General features: G+C 34.8%; 1 protein-coding gene and 1 non-coding gene across 2 annotated transcripts in view; both read left to right on the top strand.

Moving 5' to 3' along the window:
- The first annotated feature begins 441 nt into the window (after positions 1-441).
- Positions 442-513, top strand: trnaa-ugc (transfer RNA alanine (anticodon UGC)). Its single transcript has one exon. It is a non-coding gene; the product is annotated as a tRNA-Ala (tRNA).
- Positions 514-846: 333 nt separating this feature from the next.
- The window catches only part of ift172 (intraflagellar transport 172), a 49,989-nt gene continuing 27,092 nt past the window's right edge, over positions 847-23,743 (top strand). Inside the window, exons 1-25 of the mRNA XM_088909632.1 lie at positions 847-951; positions 1,336-1,479; positions 2,021-2,133; positions 2,323-2,362; positions 3,326-3,391; positions 3,875-3,954; positions 4,144-4,231; positions 4,857-5,071; positions 5,377-5,500; positions 5,846-5,941; positions 7,217-7,378; positions 8,651-8,704; positions 8,993-9,096; positions 10,932-11,017; positions 12,663-12,775; positions 13,161-13,328; positions 14,249-14,385; positions 14,710-14,817; positions 17,917-18,001; positions 18,853-18,945; positions 19,523-19,600; positions 20,471-20,719; positions 21,480-21,558; positions 21,958-22,078; positions 22,601-22,745. Coding sequence (XP_088765758.1) covers positions 913-951; positions 1,336-1,479; positions 2,021-2,133; positions 2,323-2,362; positions 3,326-3,391; positions 3,875-3,954; positions 4,144-4,231; positions 4,857-5,071; positions 5,377-5,500; positions 5,846-5,941; positions 7,217-7,378; positions 8,651-8,704; positions 8,993-9,096; positions 10,932-11,017; positions 12,663-12,775; positions 13,161-13,328; positions 14,249-14,385; positions 14,710-14,817; positions 17,917-18,001; positions 18,853-18,945; positions 19,523-19,600; positions 20,471-20,719; positions 21,480-21,558; positions 21,958-22,078; positions 22,601-22,745 — 2,787 coding nt within the window. The 5' untranslated portion in view covers positions 847-912. The remainder of the gene's footprint in view (positions 952-1,335; positions 1,480-2,020; positions 2,134-2,322; positions 2,363-3,325; positions 3,392-3,874; positions 3,955-4,143; positions 4,232-4,856; positions 5,072-5,376; positions 5,501-5,845; positions 5,942-7,216; positions 7,379-8,650; positions 8,705-8,992; positions 9,097-10,931; positions 11,018-12,662; positions 12,776-13,160; positions 13,329-14,248; positions 14,386-14,709; positions 14,818-17,916; positions 18,002-18,852; positions 18,946-19,522; positions 19,601-20,470; positions 20,720-21,479; positions 21,559-21,957; positions 22,079-22,600; positions 22,746-23,743) is intronic.

Genomic DNA, 23,743 nt, shown 5'->3' with positions numbered 1-23,743 from the left:
ATTACAAAGATATAGCCATTTATACAAAAAGTTACAACAGTGTAAACAACGCTGCAGTTCAATACCACACCGCATAATTAGTATATACCCCAGCACGACCTGCTATACAGTATAACACACGTCAGTGGTATGTGTAGTCCATCCTTGCGTAGGAAGTGAGAATTTTAATTTTCATTCTCACGGAAGTGAGTTCACCCACCGTCCGTCAGGCCTGTGGCATGTAGACATTGCTCAGAGAGGTACCAAAATTTTAAATTTTGTTCGAAGCAAAACTAAGCAAAAAAAAATTGTTTCCAGGCGAAAACATTGTTTCAACGTATATTAAAACGTACTGATACAATACAGGTAGTGGTCTTCCAAAAATATCGCGTACCTATGTGACTGAAAGAGAATCATTCTAGACAATTCTTAATCAAGAGTTGAAACCCATATTTACGAGTAGGGGATGTAGCTCAGTGGTAGAGCGCATGCTTTGCATGTATGAGGCCCCGGGTTCAATCCCCGGCATCTCCACTTCTTTTTTTTTTCTGTTCGTATCTATTTTTTTTTCACTAAACCACATTCCCACACAATTCTTACGACACAATATATATTTACAAACATCTGATGCATTGCGATATTCGAGAAAACGTCCACACCCCTACTAGAGCTGAAAGGCTGTTTACAAACTACACAAAATTGTGATGTCAGAACAGTGTGTTTCGTCATTGCTTTGTGCGTACATGGTTACCAGGGTGAAAGCTAGTGTATACAAAAATGTTTCTAGCGCATAGTGAATCTTTCGGATTTGAGATTATTTTCAGTAATTAATGTAAACTGAAAACTATCCATATCCATTTGCTTTTTATCAACTCTTAAGTGAGACAAATTATTGCGGAGGCCTGTTGTTGATATTTTACAGTCGTATCAGATATGCAACTAAAACACCTAAAGACACTTCTAACTCCTCAAGTAAGTCGCTTTTTAAAAATTGCATATTATTTTAATTAGTTAGAGGGATTAGATATAACAAATGTGAAAGATTCTTAATTAAATGTATATTCATTTCAAGGAGGTTATCGTTTAGTTATAGATGTAGTTATAAATATGACCAGATCGTTGCTTTGATTAATGGTGGCCTAATGACCGGTTCACAAGTTATCGGTGGCCGTTTGGCTGAAATATTTGAGTGTATAATACTGCATTTTAGAATGTTCATCGTCCCAGACGTATATTAAATCATTTTGTGACATAGGCCTTTAATTTGCTTATTCCTTATCATAATACTAAGCACAAATGTGTTATTTTTCATTATGAACGGCGCTGCTGCACATACCGTAACGATTTATTTTACAGGATGGTGCAGCTAAAGTGACTTGCATGGCATGGGCACCAAACAATGGGAAGTTTGCAGTCTGCACTGTGGATAGAGTCGTCTTGCTTTATGACGAGCAAGGGGAGAGGAGAGACAAGTTTTCTACTAAACCTGCTGATTCAAAGGTAGAGAGATTGGGAGTTCTGTAGTATTATCGGATCCATGTGTCTACCACTTCGATCTGTCTGATCTGACAGAGTTTTGCAGTGTGGTCTCAATGGATATTTTTTGTCTTCCTGCCTTTTGGGTTTGGTTACTTATCTTCAAGGGCAGTTTTGGCTTCTCAGCCATTTCATATTATTACTAATTCAGTGAATGAACTTACTTGGCTGTGTGTTACAGAAGCAGTGGTGGTATGAATGTTTTTTAATGGTTAAAAAATCTTAAGACTTAGGTGTAATGATAAAAAAAAAAAATGTAATTTTGTCTCTCAACGGCACCTGAAGTAAAAGATAACGGGAAGGACCTCTGAGGAATAATATGTTAGGATTCCGAGATTCCAGTGAAGACGAGATACATTTTACTTTGTGAAAAACTAGTGACTGTGACAAATGTCCAACTAATATTAAACCACATCAGAAAAATGCTCATAGCACTCATAATAGCACATACAGGGGGAAAAAAAGATCTCAGAGTTTTCTCAGTAATTTTCTTTCATCATTTCAGTATGGAAAGAAAAGCTACGCTGTCAAGTCCATGGCATTTTCCCCCGATTCCACCAAAATTGCCATAGGTCAAACAGATAACATCATTTATGTTTACAAAATTGGCGAAGAATGGTAAGTTTTTAATTTCTGTTAATCATTTGAAGTCAGATTTATTCTAAATTAAATTCATGGGATCTTTGGGCTGAGTGATACAGAATTGTTAATTCAAATGTTTTTAGAGGATAATGATTTTTTCTCATGTTCATTGCATAGTTTGCGTTGTGTGCTCGTAGTTTATCATCTTGGTACTTTTATTTGCAGGGGTGAAAAAAAGGTCATCTGCAATAAATTTGTTCAGACAGTGAGTAAAATATAACTTTTTTATCCACTTTCTTGAGTTTAACCATGCTTTCAGGAGACGTACTGTATAGTAATATTCAACGGTAATGGTGACAGAATGATCAAATCAGTATGTATATATAAGTAACTATCAGTGAAAGTAATAAACACAGTTCTCAGTTCTCACAGTTCTCCCTGAACAGTTCTACATATGAAGGCTGTATTATGTTAAGACGTCTCCTTAATGTTGGAGTTTTAAAGTTTACATTAAATTGGATGTCTTAAATCATGCAAAGATATTGAGTGTGGCATTATGATTGGTACCTTTATCCTTCAACCTAATTGTACTTTTGTTTTAAACAAAGTCTTTATGATGTACAAGTGACAGAAAAAGTTTGTACAGTTTCCCCTCACAGAAAAAAAAAATAAATGTACTGGTACTGTAGGTTAATAGGCTTCTGGGAATACTGTCCCTAGATGTGAGTGTGTGCGTTTGTGCGTTTGCCCTGCGGTGGACTGCCGCCCCATCCCATCCAGTGTATCCTGCCTTGCGCCCGTTGTTTGCCAGGATAGGCTCTGGCTCCCAAGTAACGCTGCATTAAAAGAAGTTGTTAGAAAATTGCTGGATGGATACAGTAAAAAGTGCTTGCATCTCTTTTCAACAGCTTGTGAGCAACTTAGAAACAGAACATAGTGTCAAAGCATTCATTTATTTCATTATTATGGGTAGCTGTGTCAGCATGCGTAGGCTGCAAAGGAACAAGTAATAGGTTTATTCCATGCTGAAAAGAGAAGAAAGAAAACACAACATTTCAGCCGTGGAGCCTTCTTCAGGTGTGAGCTAACACCTGAAGAAGGCTCCACGGCTGAAATGTGTCATTTATTTCATGTGTCCTCCTTTTTTTAAAAATCTTTGATTTTTATTTTGTATCTTGGTTATTATGGCAACATGCTTGATTGTGTATATGACATCCCTTTTTTACAGAGTGCTGTGACTTGTCTTCTTTGGCCTGCAGAACACGCCATTATTTTTGGTTTAGCTGAAGGAAAGGTGTGGCAAATTTGTTACCTTTCTTGTAGTAATTGTATGTACTGCACAGAAATTACAGATCCATAAGTGTGATTCTTATTTGTAATGCAGGAATACATATCTACAATGTACTGTAGTTGAGAGGATACAATTTTGTTTAGTCTAAGATACAGCAGTAATATAAAATTGTTTCAGTATTTTGAAAACTGAGTTCAGTTTTCAAACCAAAGAAGAGACCATATTTAAATGACAAATGGATATTTGCCTTGTTGTTAATCATAATTATTTTCCTCTAAAAATGTGCTGTAAAGTTTTCTACAAAAATATTATTATTAACAAAATCTCATTTTGCATCATTTTAGCTATATTTTTTGTCCTTCATAACAAGTAATACATTTGTGCAATTTTAATTGAACACATATATTTGTGATGATGTTTACATTCTCAGTAAAAATGAAATTTTCAGTCAAAATAAAAAAAAATGACTGTGTTTTATCTCAACAGGTCCGTCTTGCCAATACTAAAACCAACAAGTCATCCACAGTGTATGGAACAGATTCCTATGCGGTTTCCTTAACAACAAAGTGTGTATTTTAGTCTTATGCTTAGAATTGCATTGTATATGACCACTCTGTCTACACATTTCGTAAAGTACTTTAATCCTGTTAATCCTGTTTCTTTGTATTATGTGTTAAGTATTTAAGACTTTCATTTTTTATTTGTGGCATTGTTATCTTTGATTCAAGTGCTCATTGAATTTTCTTTTTTCTCAGTGTGTCCGGAAAAGGAATCCTTTCTGGCCACGCAGATGGGACAGTGGTGCGCTATTTCTTTGACGATGAAGGATCAGGTGAATCCCAAGTATGACATTTTCGTTTTTCTCACCACCTTGCAGTAAAATGGCAGGATGCTGGTTGAATTGATCCTGTCCCACACAATTGGCAGGATTCCCTGTGCATTTTAAATTGAGCAACCCGAGTTGTGTTTATGAGTGGCTATAGTTAGTTTGCTTTTGTTTTCAGTCATAGATGGGTAGGTATGTTTGCTTGTGGTTGTCACAGTAAGCACAGGGAGCATACTTTAAAGTATACTTTTCGTTTAAAAGAAAATAAGACTTAAATGACTGTAAAGGCAATGCGCATTCTCTAGTCATCTTGCATTTTACAAAAACAGTGTGATAACACTTGTGTTTGGGCATATTATTGTGGTAGTCATGGTGTGGTGTGGTAGTTCTTTAGTCGTAATTGTTCCTTTAAAGGCCAAATAATTTTAACACAGAAGGATGTCCTAAATTGCTGATTTATTTTATTGAGGTTTAAGCCAAATATTTTGGGAGTTACATATTTATCACGTAGCTTGCATTTAAGAATATTGTAAAAGTACAAATTTGAATTGAACCTATTTGATGTGTTTGATGGCAGTTTAGATATCTTTTTTTTGAGGTACCTGAGCGCTGCATGCATCTTCCTTCCATTGTTTGCTGTAGGGCAAACTGTTGACGCACTCCTGCCCACCCTATGCCTTGGCGTGGGGTGCAAACAGCATTGTGGTTGCTGGGTGTGATAAGAAGATCGTGGCCTACGGAAAGGAGGGCAGTGTGATCCAGACCTTTGACTATAGCCGGGACCACTCTGAGAAGGAGTTCACTGTGGCAGCCACCAGTCCCAGTGGCCAGTCTGTGGTCATTGGCAGCTATGACAGGTCAGTCTTGATATTAGAGGGCATTAAAATGAATTCTCTGATGGACTGTTCTTAAAAGATACATTTTGTTAAGTCAACCAAAATTGCCATACAGATTAGAAACTATTGGTCCGTTCTACATCTTTTGGAAAAAATAGTGAACATCTAAGTTACAAAGTGTATTTATTACCTTTTTACCAGAATGACCATTGGATCTTTAAAAATTTGTGGCCAGAACACAATTGATCATTTCTTAAACTTCAGTAGTTACATCCTTTGAGATTTTGAATTTGTTTTCTCTCCGTATTTCTATTCTGTTTTTCCAGACTCCGAGTTTTTAACTGGAGTCCTCGGAGAAGTGCCTGGGAGGAAGCCAGTCCCAAAGAAATTCCTAATCTGTACACTATCACAGCTTTAGCCTGGAAGAGGGATGGGTCACGCCTTTGTGCTGTTAGTATTAATTGTCAGATAATTGAAAAGCAACAGTAAAAAACCTTTGAGGACATGACTATAAAATCAATTATGTGCTTTCCTTGGTTCTTTCACTGAGTGTGCATGCAGTTTGACTTCAGGTTTATTCCTGTTACTTCCCCAAATTTAATTACATAATGCTTAACCTACAGGGTACATTGAACTTGTATGATCGGAACTAGAGGCTTGTAGGTTGAGGAGTTAAAAATTAGACAAAGTACCTTTGTCTCAGTAACTTTGATGTACTTTAATTGGGCAAAGTAAATCCTTCACGTAAAATGCTAAGGAAATGTTCAAAAGTGCTGTTTTCCGTTCTTTGTGCAGGGTACATTATGTGGAGGAGTAGAACAGTTTGATTGCTGCCTTCGGAGAAGCATATATAAGAACAAATTTGAAATGACTTACGTAGGACTGAGTCAGGTAAGCTGTACAGTATGCAGAGTATGCTTGTTAAAGGTTTGTTAAATTTTTGGTACTTATGCCTAAGTGTAAAACAGATTGGATTATAGAAACACCAATGTTGTTTTTGAAGCATTATTAAAAAAGGGTAGTTTCTTATTCTTAAAGATCACATTATTAAATTCTTAAAGATCACATGCTTGAAATTGCAGCCATTTATGTGTAACAAATCGAAAAGGCAATTTAGAGACAATTAGCCTAACCAGCGTGTCTCTGGGAGCACCTAGTGAAAACATATTGTAGATTTACATGGACAGTACATGCAAACCCCACATAGAGGGCACTCCAGCTCAAAATTGAATGCAAGACCCAGAGTTGTACAGCAGCAGTTCTATCTACCATACCACTATGCAGTTTTTGTGTGTACATGTACAGTAAACCCTCTGTTTAAAAGACTACTAGGGAGAAAGGGATGTCTGTTATTGCCGATTATTGTTATTGGATGTTATTGTAATTGTCTGTTAAATCACAAATAACAATTATTCTACCCAAAAACACTGTATTTTATATGAGAAAATAAATATAATATTTTTATGCATATACATCCAAAGATGAAGTATTTTTAACTGCAATCAGTGCACTCAACGAAAAATGATCCTGTGCCTTTTTTAATATAAACAAGCTTTTTATTTCATGTCATATACTGTATAAGATTTGTTAAAGCATATAAAACAAAAACAACACCCATCATAAGCAATTGACTATCCCCCTGTAGGGCACCATTGATATTCCTAATTTTACATTTAAGTAGTTTTTAGTTTTACGATGTTTTATTATTTGTACACTTCTCCGCTATTGCAGGGAAAGTCTGATGTTTCGTATTTTATCAGATTTTGTCTGTTTAATCCAACATCCGGTATAGTAAAGTCCTTTAAACCAAGTGTTTACCACACTAACAGATCTTTAGGTGCCACTATTTTAAAGAGACTTTGAAAACCTGCAGACACGCTGCTCCTCCACTACTAGAATTGGACACTCCTATTATTAATAATCACATGTGGTAACTGTTGACAGAGAATTCTGTTTCCTCTTAGAAGGGGGGTTGTAGATTTGAATTGCCATTCCTAAAATGATAAACTGTCAAATGCTTTGAACTTGTGTTGCTGTCCTCTGTTGTTATAGTAATCTTATCCAGTCCAGCATCTGACATTGACACTTGACCATGAGAACCAATCGCTTTTTATGGCACTGAAAAAATCTCACAAACTCCATAAGCATAAATGTTCATGCCTGCAGGTGATAGTGAAGAACCTATCCACTGGAACCCGTGTGGTGCTGAAGTCACACTACGGTTATGAGGTTGATGAAGTTAAGATCATGGGAAAGGATAGGTATCTAGTGGCTCACACTTCAGACACTTTGCTTCTGGGAGATCTGGGCTCTAACAAGTTAAGTGAGGTAAGAAATGCCTGTCTTGAATATACCATATGGAAGAAAGTTGTACATGTTCCTTAATTCATTTTGTACTTGCTGTGTCGACCATGTGTGTCTCTCTTTTGTGGTTACTGATCATTTGACTAAACCAAGAAAGCTTATCTTCTGAAAGTATTTCTCAAAGATGATGCCAAAGTGCTAAAGTGCGCATGGAATTAAAACAATGTTGCATAATATATTGTGGCTAATTAATGACGCACAGTAGATTTGAACATACAGTATGTGGGTTTGCCTCACATTACAGGTTAAATGAATAACAATGCTATTCTTATAGTAGTTGTTAATTTCAGTATGTTTGAATTGTAATCACCATATGTTAAGCCTAATCTTTGACGAAGTGTGTATTGTATGTTTAGAATGCTCAGACCTGCATAACTGCAGTGCAGTTCAAAGAAATCATGGCTCTGATGGAAAGCATCTGTGCTGCGCAGCTTGTAGGCTGCTCTGTGGTGCTTATTTATTGACTCCGCAACTGTTCAATAAAGTTGTTGTAACTTTTGATAAAAATTTATGTTCTTAGGAAGGTTAAGCAAGCATTTGATCAGTAATAGAAGTGATATGTACTATACTTAATTTTTCTTTGGACATTAGAGTGGATTTATTGACCTGCGGTTATCAACATTGAAATGCAGGTTAATTAGGCCAATCTTGTGAACTTTGTAAGGCCCTGGCATATAAATATTAAGGAAAGGTTTACAACAGAAATTTGCTTTGAATATTCCAGTATACAGAAAATAAAAAAGAAAAGTTAAAATAAAAATATATAAATCTGTTTTAAGTTTAGTGCCTTTTAGAGAATACTGTATACCTAAATAATGATTAAAATATACAGTTGTTAAATAGTAATGAGGTTTTCATTTAAAAGTCACATAGCAGACGTTAGTTTTTAATTATTTGTTATCTCCTGTCTAAATGACCATCACATACCCTACGGTATATTTTTCTTTCTTTGACATAATAAGAGACATTTAATATACTTAACCCGGTGCTGTGTTTGAAGTTGAAGTCTTAATAAAAAGTAAAGGCTTTTTAATACTGTCATGTGCTAATCATTAATTCACTATTTCCCAGATGTTTTCAATTAAAAATCAAAATAACAAATGCGTAGAATTACTTCTCCCAGTTTCTCCACTCCCTGTGTATAATGTAGCAGAAACAAAATGATTGAATTACAATGTCATATTTTGATGCAATGAGGTAATGTCTCCTGAAAGAAGATCTGTTGTTGTCTTCCAGGTTGCATGGCAGGGATCAGGAGGAAATGAGAAGTTTTTCTTCGAAAATGAAACTGTAAGCAATGTAGTTTTTCTTTCTTGTTAGGGCTCCTACTTTTACAGATACAGCTTTGCAATCAGCCTTTTAATGCACAGTATAGCACTCTTAGTATCTAAAGTTGTTAAATTTTGAAAAACTCAAATCATTACATTTTATCTTAATTCACAAATCAACCTCATTTTGACCAAATATACAACATGTTTGCAGAAACAGTTTTTGTAGTTTATTAAACATAATCTGCAAAGGACTGCTTTAAAATAAAGATTTACCTAGATATTAATTAGACTGTTATAATCTCTTTAGGTGTGTATGATCTTCAATGCTGGGGAACTGACTCTGGTTGAGTATGGAATCAATGAAATCCTAGGATCTGTAAGAACAGAGTTCATGAACCCACATCTCATCAGGTAAGGCTTCTTTCAGCGTGTTTTAAAATGTGCAATTTTGATTTTTTTGTGTTGTGTTCTGAAAACAGCTGGAGTGTTTCAGGGTAAATGGTAATTTGGCTTTTTGAGCAAAGGGGAAGAATCTATTCATAATAGAAAAGACCTTCAAGGAATTCTTTGCCTTTCTAATTACCTGTTTACCAATTGGACATATTTGAATTTGTTGTAATATGTTCTTTATAGATTAGTGATCATTAATCCTAGTCCTGGGTGATGGTACTGTATGTCTACAGATCTTCAATCAAGCTGAGCTCTTAATGACTTGAATCATCTTGTTATTGGCTTAATTAGGCCCATGTATTAAGATTTCCTAGGTCTTTAAAAACACCTGGATAATCTGCAGACACAATGGTCCTATAGGACCAGGATTACAAAAATAAGTGCTAAATACACTTGATATGGAAGTTTATTAGTGTTATAATCAGTTCGTGTTCACTAAAAATTTTCATTTAGATGCTAATTTCCTTTTCCTGCATGGTTAACTTTTCAGAAATGTTCTACCAAGGTAAATAAGTAAACGTAATACATTTAAGAGAAAAGGCCTGCTTAAATGTTGTGTGAAAAGTGCTAAAAGGAAAAAAGTCATAGGCATGAATGAAGCAGCACTGCCCAAACATATCTGTCAGCAGGCGGCAGTATTTCTCCATTTTAACTGAAATTGTCCCTGGAGTTTGGAAAATTAATTTTAAAAGCATAGCTATAATTTTATTATAGTGTGTTTATCTTAGGGATTATACTAGTATAATGGCATGAAGATCTTTTAACTAAATAAATTAACTATGTTTGAATCATTGCTCTGTATTCATGTTGGTCCAAGCAAATTTTCTTGCCCTATTCTACCTAGTTGTTACAGTTTAAATATTATAATAGTCAAGTACATGTCAGTCAACCAAATGTACAGTTTGGTTCTTATGCTTATGCTTATCGTGTGCTTGTGTTTCTCATTTAAATGTCACTGCAGTCAATTAATATGCTGCTTACAAAAACCTAGAGATATACTTTGCTCACTTGTTTATTTGGCCAACAGTCAAAGACAACAGAGTATCATACACTCATAATGCAGTCAACAACTTAATATCTATCTGAAACTGAATAACTATATTATAATGATGATAAAGACACAGCATTGGAAAAGGTAATCCTATCATGAAAAAATTGAATATCACAATAACCAGCTTCTTCTGTTTAAAGAACCACCTGGGAAGCATACCATATACTGATTGCAAACATTACCTTCCTTGCTTTTATGAAAGGCACTTGTAGATTATAAGGTTTGTATTAAGGTCACTCGGCATTCCTTTCCACACATTTACTGTCTACACCTTATCTGTCTGTCTTCTAGGATATTGGTTGCATTACATTTTTCCACACAGTGTAGTCATAGTCATGCAAGATAAAACCTAAGCCCAATAATTTAGCTAACAGGTGCAATTTGTGACTACAAACTAACTACAAAAGTGTAGTCTCAACTATACTGTTCTTCTGCGAGGATATTAAAATATCCTTGCCTACCTTCAGGTATTTGTGGTGTGACATTGCAAACAGATAATGCAGGGGATGGTCTCATGTTTGTTGATACTTTTTCTATTATAAGTTCTTGGGAGTTTCATTCACAATTCAAGTATTTTTATAGGCATATGTTGCATTTGAAATCCATGAGCAAAACTGTCTATGGACTTCAGTATGTGTCATTTGGTCAGAAGTAAAGCAATCAAATCAAATATTCCTAAATTAATTGTGAGTATTGTAGAAAAGTATGTATACTGTTAATACAATAACAATGGTTATGCTTTTAGTGTTCGACTGAATGAGAGAAAACAGAGGGGCATAGAAGACAACAAAAAGCTAGCTTACTTGATTGATATCAAGACCATTGCAATTGGTAAGATGCTTCAGACCACTTTATATTCATGTACCAGAATAAAATTCATATTAATGGAAGTAAAATGTGTAGTGAATCATTAAATGTTAATCAATTAAGAAATAAATATAACTTCACAAATTAATACTTTAATACTAAACAAGCACTTCTAAATTTAAATGCAGTAATGACTGAATTTATTATATAGCTTTTTTACTCCTTTTTCTTACTTTCTGGAAGACCTAAAACTAAGCATATGTTTGTGCAGTAAGTGTCTTTCAATTAAAAAGTGGCTTCACAGCAATAGTGTCAAAGCTCAAATCAGTCAACACTGAGCACCATCTGTTACGGGACTGTCCAGTTAGTATGCTAATTAAGTTGAAAGAAGTCCTTCTGTCTTTTTTTTTCAGGCTGTGAGAATGAAAACCTGATTCCATTTTATATCTTTATTTTTTCAACATTCCAAGAATCCCAATCCAAATGGAAAATACAGAATTGTCCAAACATCCTCATTCTGTCCTTAGAATTTTAATTAATTTATTAATGTATCATGCGGGTGGAAAATAGTTTTGTGTTTAAATGAAATTTGAGCTGTAGCTTTTACTACGTTATAATGTATTATAAAGTTTCCAAGGAGTTGACCCATTTTTCTCTTCTGCTTTACCAAAACATCTTAGATTTTTAAGTCCTCTTTTTTACCCATTGTACATTGGTTACAGTTCTGTGTATTGTGAGTAAGAAAAGAAAATCTGCAAGATTCCCAGATGTGTCCCATAATCTTAGTACCTTGAACAATGCAACTAGAAATGTCCTAAAGTGATATAATTTATATTACCTTTATAAATATACCATCTTATAGCTTCAAAGTCAGGATATTTCTTATGATGGTTAGACCTCCTAAGTCTATAGATGGTCATAGAATCAAAGAGAATTGTTGGTTGTGCTGTTACAGTTCAAAGTCTCCAATGTGGAGTTTTGAGCCCACAGATAGCCACACCAGCAGTAGCTGTTGAATGAAAACACACCTACTATAAAATACATGTTATGTTCATTTTTAATAGAATAATTCATTTTCTGTTATGTTTAAATTCAGATTTATCGACAATAAATGGGGTCACTGAGATGCTTAGATGAGGGAACAAAGGTCTAAAATCAGAGAAACTGCATTACATATGCAAAAGATTATATGTAGATTAAGATTAATATAAATTGGGCACTGTCATCAAGATATCTATTACAAAACTGCACACAATTTACAATTTTACAGGAGGAAACATTTAATCTAATAAAACTGAACTGTCTTAAGAGGTGAAATTATATTTACCCTTGCAGGAATTTTGATCTTTAGCTTAGTCATGAAATAAATAGTACAGTATTCTTGTCATTCTGAAATATCAGCCTTTAACGTCTTTGAAACTATATTCTGTGCATAAAGAGGAGGAATTTAACAAGTTGTTCCTCATTCTTTACACAGTGTAAATTTACATGTAAATAAAGATGATTCAGGTTTTATTTACTTTTGAGAAATTAAAAAAAATCATTATAAATATCTCAAGCAGAACATTGTTGTTGACTTCGTGTTTGTTATGCAATACATGCACAGTTATTTTACATCTGCCCCTTTTCATTAACAGTTGTTTAATTTCTTTTCTCCATACCCTTTCAGTTGATCTTATAGGTGGCTTTAACATAGGAACCATCAGTCATGACACCAAAATTGACTGGCTGGAATTGAATGAGACTGGACGCAAATTGCTGTTCAGGGACAAAAAATTACGGGTAAGACATTCTAAGATTTTAGTTCTATCAAAAATCGGCCTAGACCAAGAAACAAAACAAAGAACAGAGTGAACAGGTGTGCGATGTACTGTATGCATTGTCTTCCCTCTTTCCATTCAGTTCTGCAATTTTCTGTTAGCTTTCCTCCAGGTTCCTCAAACTTTTTAATGCAAATTTTCCTATTAACCACTTATATGATACCTCTGTCTACTCATATAATTCCTTGTGAAAATGCAATTCTGTAAGGTATCTCTTGAAATTGCTTTAATTTAGTAAAATTTTCATTAAATATGTTTGAGCCCAGTTGTGAAATTATATGTACATTGTCTGTATCTATTGTTTGTGAGTAATGATATATAGATTAATTGGCCTTCTCTTTCTCCAGTTGCAGTTATATGATATCGAAAATAGTGTCAAGACCACAGTGTTGAGTTTTTGCTCTTATGTCCAATGGGTGCCTGGCAGCGATGTGATTGTTGCTCAGAATAGAGGCAATCTCTGTGTGTGGTATAACATTGACAGTCCAGAGAGGGTCACTATGTTCCCTCTCAAGGTAAGGAAATATTAACAGCATGTGATCCATCTGTGTACTTTCTTATTATTAAGGACAACTTATACAGTATGGTACTGTAGCTTTGTTTAACAGTGCTCTTTACTGTAAATTTACTTTCCATGTGTAACTTTAGCCCTAAATGATTGATTTAACTGTTTTTTGAGCATGTCTGTAGATTATTACCACACTGTATACTCTGACTTAGTATCCTTATTATAAAATATATATTCATGTAATATCAATAGAGTGTTTATTTTCTAATTCTAATTATATGTAGAGGTAACCTCTGTGAAAAATGTTTAAAAATCATGGAGAGTCACTTCTTATTTCCCAGTTATCCATATTTTTAAACATCTAAATTATCTAGTGATGTTTAATTTGTTTATTGCTCCTTTAGTTTAGAAACACTTGGGAGTCTTAGGTGTCTTAGTGATCAAAACATAAGGGTATGTATTATCCTATTATAGATTACTTAAGCATCAGCTTACATTGTCAGAGTAAGAGGAGATGTATTTGATATTCATTTTCAAAATAAATGTACTTGAATATTTATAAAAGGCTCTAACTTGCAAGCCAAAATATTTTGCAGAAACAATATAACATACTGTATAATAATGAAAAGAGAAGATACCACAACGTTTCGGCTGTGGAGCCTTCTTCGGGTGTGAGCTCACACCTGAAGAAGGCACCACAACGGAAATGTTGTGTTTTCTTTCTTTTCAGCATGGAATAAGCCTATTACTTGTTCCTTTGCAGCCTACACATGCTGACGCAGCTACCCACCTGAGCTAAATATAATAATGCACGGTGTTAAACACTGTCCATCAAGTAGCCATTTTACCTGTTTAAAATACAACAAATTGTGGTAAACAAGCAAACTGCAAAGAGATATCTTCAGATTGTGTTTGTGCCATTTGTAGGGTGACATAATAGATCTGGAGAGAAGCAATGGTAAAACAGAGGTCATTGTGACTGAAGGTGTGAACACTGTGTCTTATACTCTGGATGAGGGACTCATTGAGTTTGGCACAGCCATTGATGATGGAGACTATTACAGGTATGAGAACATCACATATAGATGGCAATGTAATTATACTGTATGTGTGTTTTGGACACTTAAAGTAACAATTATGTTTCATTGTTGATGTGTAAATGTAGCTTTACAAGGCCTGAAATTTGATCAAAATCCATTGATAACAGGAGCAAAGTTTGTTCTAGTGTTTTTGTTCTTAAGGAGATGTTAATCCTGCTGATCTGTCAGAATGGAATAAAAATAATTCAAAACCTAAATTATTAATGTGCAAAATGAATAAACCTTGGCCAATAACTTCTATGGTTAAGTGAAAGAAATCTTTGTTATTGACATAATATTTTATTTTAGGGCTTCTGCTTTCCTGGAGACCCTTGAAATGTCAACAGAAACTGAGGCCATGTGGAAAACTCTGAGCAAACTCTCGCTGGAAGCCAAACAGCTGCACATTGCAGAAAGGTCAGTGTCTCTCTGAATGCTGAGCCTCTGCAGCCCACAGGAATGCTGGTAGCTAAACAGTCCAACAACTTTTTAGCTTGTGAATGAACAAGGTTTCCTGAAAGTAGTTCAGACTTTTATGTCTATTCTTTGACTAATAATAGTCTATTTTGAAATGTGAAGACTGGAAGCAAATACCAAGCCCTTGGAGTATGATGGGGGGGGGGGGGTTCTAGCTAGGGCTTTTCTTATCAAGAAATCAAAATAAGGACCTTGAATTGTATGATAAAAACCACTGTTTATTCTAAAATATGAATAGCATAGCTTTTAAGTAAACATATTTAGTGTTTGCATTATCAGAACAGATCCTCTGCATAAAGATGTTGATCTTAAACTTGACTAATGTTTCCTCTGTGTTCCTCATCAACTAGATGACTCCTAGTTGATATCTAGTAAAATATATCAAAATATTCCTCTTATGTTAGTGCTTAGTTAATATTACAAGTCTGTTCAATCCTTATTTGATTCTTAACCTAGGGCAAAGAGGCATTAGAACTAATCTCATCAGGGCAAAGTAATACGGCAGTGTGCCAAGTTTCCTTACGGTATACAGACCAGGGATAAAATCATAGAAAAGTGTTCAGACCAACTTATGTTGCATGATTCTGGGACATGGGAGGAAATTGGAGTTCCTGTAGAAAACTCACAAAAAAAAGGAAGAACATGCAACTTTCATAGAAATGGGTGGTCTAAAATCAACACAGGAATCTAAAGTTATGAGGGAGCAATGCTAACACTCCGGATGCATTTATATCCAGTTGAAAAATTACTCTTCAAGCAAGTCTTGATTTCAGCATTGCAGCTTAATGGCCTTCTCTTAAAAAAAAAAATTGGGAGGAATCGGATGATGAAAGTTCTTTGCTGTCTTGGGTCCAGTTTACAATTAAATGTTTAAATTTTCACCTAAAACAAATGCTTCTTTTCAGAGTGATGTATTACTAGTGGCAATCATAGAATTATTTAGACTCACCTAGAACATTGCATACTTTTTCTGTACTCATCATTCTGTTGTTTTCCTAACTTAACATATCTTTGGGTCACTTTAGTACAACTTGTACTAAGGAAATATACATCTAAATGCTGTTTTTCCATTAATATTGAGTGGATGGATTAGCATGAAAGACAAACCTGCAAAGTAAAGCAGCAAAGTCTAAGAGAGGCTACATGAAGGGATTAAAACAAGCTTTCAGTGAAAAAAACATGTTTTCCATTCTGACTTACCCTTGGACCGAAGTATGTTTAGAAACATCTGTCATCTGAACTACATTGAAGTGTAATTCAGTAATTGTAAATATTATTTCCATATCATTGGTAGTTTAAAACTAATATTTTATGATAATATCAGATTATTTTAATAGTTTTAAATCATGTCAGTTTTATAACTTTCAGAATCTTGAAGCAGAGACTTAATTATGTCCCATTTATCCCCCAGTATCACATTTATCGCACTGTTACTATTACCTATTTTATGTATCTGGGTACTCTGGTTTCCTCCCACAGTCCAAAGACGTATAGGTACAGTAAGTTAATTGGTACAGTAAGGATGCTTTCTGACCTTTATTTCACATGCAGCAGTGTTTGTATAGAGTTCTTGAATGGAATAGTAAATGGCAGAACACAAACAGATCTTAACAGAAATTATGTAACAGAATATGGAAAAAAATCAGTTAATGAATGAAAGAGCGGTGGTGTATGCTGACCTATGTGTTGCTATTAGGGTAATTATGTATTACAAGTAGTCCAGACGTCAGTGTATTATGAATAGGACCTAGCAACATTATAAAGTATAGCTAAACAGCTGCATAACCTTGGTTACAGCCCACAGATCTCCAGATGTGTATGAGGCTACTACAATAAAATTGATCCAAATAATGACTCTCAACACTTCAGCTGTGGGCTAATGAAATTACATAATAATGAGAGGCAATAATGTTGTTCTATAGTTGACTCATTTAAAGGTCACTTTAATTGTTGTGAGTCCATTACAAATGGGCAAAAAGGGACATTCTAAGGAAGCTTAGCTTGTTTAAGATGCAAATATCTATCTTCATTTTTAATAAATCTCTTATTGAAAGTGTCTTAATATACTGTTTTATCTTTTCATTTATTAAATTGTGATTGCTGCAGAAAAACAGTGAACTTAAGCTTCTTTGAAATATCTTGTTAACCTCTCCAAAATGGCCCCATCTAAAAAACTTTAGAAGCTAAGAGTTTTTAAAGAAGGCTCACAGTTTTATGGTAGGTGTGTCACACCACACCCACTATGAATTTACACTATTCCCATCTGGCAGGATTGTCTGTGTCCCAAGGTGTAAGACTGATAAAAAATCCTTTATCCAACTATGCAATTTCTCTTTTGAGAAGGTGAAGTTAAATAATTTTCTTATTAAATTTTTTAGAGGCTATGTTCTTGATTATTTTGTCAGTGATGGTTTTTATGTTGTATTCTTGTGCTGGTCTCTGCCATAAAACAAATTACATTAATAAGGCAATATAATAATAAGACAGTTTAAACTTAATTAACTTAAAAACATAGAACTTCAATAAGAACAAACTCTGAAAGTTTTCCCTATACAGTTTCACATTAATAATTAAAGGAAAATACAAATGTAGATCAGTGAAAATTTATAAGCTTTAACAGAAACTAATCTATTAATATTATTTGGGAATTAACAATTGCATTATTAATATTAGAGATCATCTTTGTTTAACATTTTTACATATTAAATATAATAGCTCAATCCACAAATATTTACCATCAACTGTTTTCAAATGCCCATAATGGTCCATTGCTAGTTGGAGAATTTTAAGTGAATTGCTGGATTGTTGATTGCCTAAAGATTCTTCTCATCTGTTTCGTTTGAATTAATTGACTTGATTAAAGGTTTGACACAGCTATCAAATTTATCCATTGTTGAAATCTGTGAATTTGTCAGGGCTTTTATTAAAATATATTTTGATTGTGCTTTTCATGAAGATCTGCATCAGCAGCAATAACAAAAATAAATTCAATGTGTTTTTCCATGTTTTTAAATGCACTGTATAATATTTTTGTCTTAGGTGTTTCGCTGCCCTGGGAGATGTATCAAAAGCTCGATTTTTGAATGAGACTAACAAACTTGCAGACCGAATAGCGAAAGAATATGTATGTAATTTTTGTTTTAACTTGTCCATTGATTTAAGGATTGGTTCATATCTAATATGATTTGTGTGTCAGATACTCCAGACTCAAAGTGTACTGTATATTTTTTTTATTCCTGTTGTGCTTGGGGTATTGACTTACTGCACTTCACTGAGTTGACCCTATTCTCTAGTGAAACTTAGACTTGGAATCCCATCTAGGGGAAAACAATTCTACCAGCTGGGGTATGCTGCTTTGGGGCTACCATCCCTGGCTCAGAGAGAATATAGACTGACTTTTCCCTTTGGATAGTATAACTGGCACTCAAAACCAAGTAACAGCATGCCACTGAACATCTGCAAACATCTGCCGTGTTTCAAGCTGTGCCAACAAATTCATTTTTGCTTTCTGTTTTTTTTAAAGAATTGCCAAGTTTGTATAGCCAAATGTTGATTGCAGGAGTGTTGAGGAAATGCACTAGACTCACCCTGTTTTGTTTTTACTGCTATTACTATCCATCTCTAACAAAGTTATAACCTATGCAAAAGGGACTCTCTATTGTTAACAGTACAGTTGACAGGCATCTGAGATGCTACATATATCATTGAACTTCACTTTTATAGGAAGCTTGACTTTTATAAGCTGAATTGAAAGGTTGGCCAGCAGATGGCACTGTTGTGGTTTTGTATGGACAAAAAAATAATAGGAGGAATATATGGGCATAGAGAATTGTCTAGAGTTGCCTGATTATAGTTTGGAACCATGGACCCTAATGTTCACGTTCATGAAATGCTTTGTTTCCAACTGGAAAAAAAGTAGCCTGGCATTTGAATTTTTATTCAAGTGTTAGTAAAGTATTCATGCTTTGCTTTCAGGGTGGTGATGGCACGGAGTATTACCAAGTGAAGGCTCGCCTTGCAATGCTTGAAAAAAATTACAAGCTAGCCGAAATGTATTATTTGGAGCAGGTAAATTTTATGTGGCAGAATTTTTACGTTTAAGTTCCATTTGTTTGCTGGAGTCCGCATTATGGCTGGCTTCAGCTTCAAAGTAATTTGACTTCATCAAATGATGTGCACATCAAGGATTTTCAGCAAGCCGGTATAAGTAACAATAAAAACGAGTGCCTTTGATGACAAAAACAAAATTGTGCACGTTTAAATTTTAAAAAGCAATTGAAAGAAAATCTACGAAATTGTATTTCTGTTTAGATTAATTTGCCCTTTGCCATTTTGTATCTCACTGTACAGTATATAGGCCATGCTATTTCAGTACAGTTCAGTCTTTAAAGTTTGCAGCAAAGGGTTTCTTTTTCCTTACACTGAGGATAAACTTTATTAAACATGGAATCCCCATTTATCTTTAAAAATGGTGTACATTGAGTTATACTGAACAATTTCAGACAGTAAGGAATGGGGATGTACCTGTCAATTCTGTTATCTCACAGAACCATGGCTGGCTGACACATAACACCTTACAGAGCTGTTTTTGAGATGTTTCAAACACAAGAGCTATTTTATACCTTTTTGTGTTTTTATGTCCTAGAATGCCATTGATGAAGTGATGGAAATGTATCAGGAGCTGCACATGTGGGATGACTGCATTGCTGTAGCAGAAGCCAAGGTAGTACATTTTTCTACTTTTACATTCTACCACTGCTTCCTTTTTATTTTGTTGTCGATTCTGGTAATCACGGTTAAAATAAAAATAGCAACAGCACTTACTACACAGAAAGAATGGTTTAAATAGATTTACCTCTGTGAAGTTATAAAACCTTTATATTAAGTGTAATTGTTCTTTAAAGTATTTTGAGTTTAAAATGTCGTACTACAAAATGTGTAAGAAAGTGGTAGAATTATTTAGAAAATGCTCCAGTTTATTCCAGTTCAAATGAGGTATTATCAGAACTCAGATGCAGATAAACTTCTACTGGCAGGGTAAGTTAAACTGTACTAATATTTGCAGCTCATTTAAGGACATGCCTGTTTGGACATCTTTGTTTGCAGGGCTATAAGATTTAACAGCATTTGGCATCTATAATCTGAAACTCGAGAAAAAGAGCACCATCTTCCTATTGTTTGAAGTCTTTTAAATTATAATCTTAAATAGTTTAATATTATTTGTAATATTATTTATTTTTAAATTGATTGAGTTATATTCTTAAAAGCCACTCAACATATACTGATAAAGCCTGATATATTATTAAAAGTCACTTAACATATAAAATGGATTGTCAGTATTGGGAGAGCAGAGTCCCAAAGAAGAAGTAATACTGTATCCTTATGGAATACAAAGGCCACATGAATCTGTGCAAACTGAAAATGACATGCACTGTACATTTGCTCTTTTTCTTTGTCAACCATTAACCTTGAACCCTTGGGTTTATTGTTTTTATCATGTGTGAATTGTTATGTTAAAAGGAAACACCTTGTTATTGCTAATATTTGTAATATTGGATAACTTACCTCTGGGTACAATGCTGCATTGTTTTAGGGCCACCCTGAGCTGGACAACCTAAGACGAAGTTACTACCAATGGCTGATGGAAACTAATCAGGATGAAAAGGCCGGTGAGGTGAAGGAAGGCGAGGGAGACTATTCTAGTGCCATTAACCTGTACCTGAAAGCAGGTCTCCCTGCTAAGGCTGCCCGCTTGGCAATGAGCCGGGATGAGCTCATTACCAATAGTGATGTCGTCAACAGGATTGCTTCTGCCTTGATCAAAGGGGAGTTCTACGAACGGGTAAGCATTCTGTTGCTGTGCTTCCATGGTGCAACTAGCTAGACTAATACAGAGCCTTACTATATAAAAATAAGTGGCATGGACCTAACACTAATGTTTACAGAATGTAGTGCCAAGCACAAAGCACAGACCCAGATTCAGCAATATTCTATAGATTGGCCATGTGTATCTCGCAGTGCCTGATGTTGACGCACGTGTAGAAGGCTTATACAGACCGTATAACTCATAGAACACTACCTCTTAGATGCGATTTTGGTATTCTCTTTAGAAGAAAAAACGAAATCCAAAAAGAGATGCAGAGATAATTTTATTGTTTTCAGTACTTTACTTTCCCTGTGTTTTCACTTTTTTACTGTAGACCCACAATGTCTGGAAAATGGAGCTGCTAATGATACTCCAATTATGCTTTATTATATCAGTCAGATCTAAAATGCTTCTATCAAGATGACCTTAGAACCATGTTATGCTGGCTTCTTTGTATGTTGTTTCTACAAGTGTTCAACTTTTTATATATGCATATAGTTATAAAAGAAATGTATCTAGTTACACCCCAAATGTTAAACTATTCTAAGAAGACAAGAAAACTCCATCCAGTTTAGCCTCCTGCAACCACTGCTTTAGCTGCAACCACGAAGCAGTTGTGTTTTATTGTTTTTTGAGACTCTAACTTATTTGGTCTCTTTGCTTTTCAAAAGAACTGCCAAGATTCTCCTGACCTGACTGGTGAATTAATATTAAGATGACTTTTGTAAATTTGTAGGCTGGAGACCTGTTTGAAAAAATCAGAAACTACCAGCGAGCCCTTGACTGTTACCGCAAGGGGTTCGCCTTCAGAAAAGGTAAACAGTGTGCCAGCACAGACAGAGGAATATTTTTTTACATTTTCATAAAGACCTGATCATATACTGTATCTCGCAATAGTTTTTGGGTAAATATTTTGAATTTTTTTTCTTTAGCCTTAGAAGTCTTTATTTTTTTAATATGGTCCAACTGATCTGTTTTGTACACCTTACTTTTATGTATAGACAGACACTTTTGTTCTTCGGTGGCATTATTATTTTAAAAAAATAATTATACATATCCACCATTTAGAAGCTGTTATTAAACATGAATCATTAAATACCATTTGTTTTATCATAGTTGCTAGAACATATGCCTGTTTTAGCTATTGAAGACTAATTTTGCTGTTTTGTGAAGAGAATCTTTCACTTTCACACTTCTATTATGGTGTTTTGAAGCTGTGGAACTGGCTCGATTTGCTTTTCCTGCTGATGTTGTGAAGCTAGAAGAGGCATGGGGAGATTACTTGGTCCAGCAGAAGCAAATGGATGCTGCTATTAACCATTACATTGAAGCTGGGTGAGTCTCTCTGTGTGTTCTCTCTGAATGGACAAATTTAATAGGGTGACAGCACAAAGGGTTTGTAAAAAAGAGAGTGAACGTGGGCTTGTTTGGAGAATAACATGAATACTAATTTCTTCTATAATCAAATTCAGGTGCTGTTCATTACAATTCACAGTGATTTGCTCCCAGGGGCAGTTTTCAGTAGATAGTAGAGTGTATTTTCATTGCCTGTCTGCAGCTGAACAAAGCTCTTCTATCCTCAAGGTCCTGTCCAAGATATTTAATCTACTAGTGTTGATAATTGAGTGCTGCAGACCCTAACTAATCCAACAGTAAGGGAAAGCACTCTGACAATCTTCAAACACTCACGGTCAAAAAGACTTCTTTTGAGTAAAACAATAAAATCTCACACTTATACTTCCTTACCTTTCCTTCATTATTCCTTATAATGACTGGACTTTTTAATCTGTGTTTTATAAATTATTCTTATTTTTCATACCAAAATCTTTAATTCTGAGTGTTCTTTTTTCTTCCAAGTTGCTCATCAAAGGCAATTGAAGCAGCAATAGGGGCACGTCAATGGAAGAAAGCAGTCAATATTTTGGAACTGCAGGATGACAAGTCATCAATGAAGTACTATTTGAAGATAGCTCAGCACTATTCCTCCATTCAGGAGTATGAGGTAAGCTAAATTAGACGTGGACCCTCAGCTCTGGTTGCTGTAAATAAACGTTCTAAAATTAGTTTTCCTGCCTTCATTTTTTTCTGTGTCCCTTGCAGTAGTATATGATTTCATAAACCTGAATTAAAAAAAGTATTTTGAAATGACTGCACTACAGTGAATAACTGATTTTACTGTTAAATGGAAAAAAAGAATAAAGGTTCCCAAACCTATGCCTATTACATTTACCCCATTATTGTGCCTTCATGTTATTAAATGTTAAGGTTAGCTAGCATATTCAACACTAAGCTGAGAGCTGTGTTCCATCTCTGTTTGCTCCTGGTCAAGCTGTATTTGTAAAAATGCTTTTCAAGTGGTTTGCTTTATCGAGAAAATCTGATTAATGAAGGTTGGTTAACAGTGTTAAATGTAAGAATAAAACTGTTCCAGTGCAATGTTTCATCTGCAGTGGTGTGTAGCGTGTACTCATGACAAAGATCACAAATCATGGTTTCTAGATAGATTGAGTTGATTTCTACCATAGTGAAAGCTGCTGGAGGAAATGTGTGTGAGATTTTGTCACAACTTAATTTTGATGTAAACGTTGGGTGTAGAATGTATAAACACTTCACTTGGGAAGTCAGTACTTGTGCCTCACCAAAGAATATTCTGAACTTAACTTGCTACTTCCCCTTTATCCTTGAAATGATTGCCTTCTTTCAGGGTCTTACTGTGCCACTTTATTGGTTAGAGTCACAAGTCCATGACCAAGGAACCAAAGGAATTGAGCTTGGTCTGCAATCAAGGGGTTTCTTGGCTCACACAGTTAGACCATGCTGTCTTGCTTTCAAAAGCGCACAGTGTGTGCAAAACAATTACCTTCTGCAGTGTTTTGGGATTGGGGTTTTGCAGAACGGTCTGCTGGCAAATTGTTCTAAATAACAGGACTCATAAGTGTAAGTCTCTTGACAGTGTGAGAAAGCTCGCTGAATGTTAATGAATACATTACAATGAAATAT

Source organism: Atractosteus spatula, chromosome 2 (assembly GCF_055471065.1).
Source record: "Atractosteus spatula isolate fAtrSpa1 chromosome 2, fAtrSpa1.hap1, whole genome shotgun sequence".
In the NCBI taxonomy this organism is placed as follows: domain Eukaryota; kingdom Metazoa; phylum Chordata; class Actinopteri; order Semionotiformes; family Lepisosteidae; genus Atractosteus; species Atractosteus spatula.
This window is presented reverse-complemented; position numbering and strand designations above follow the sequence as displayed.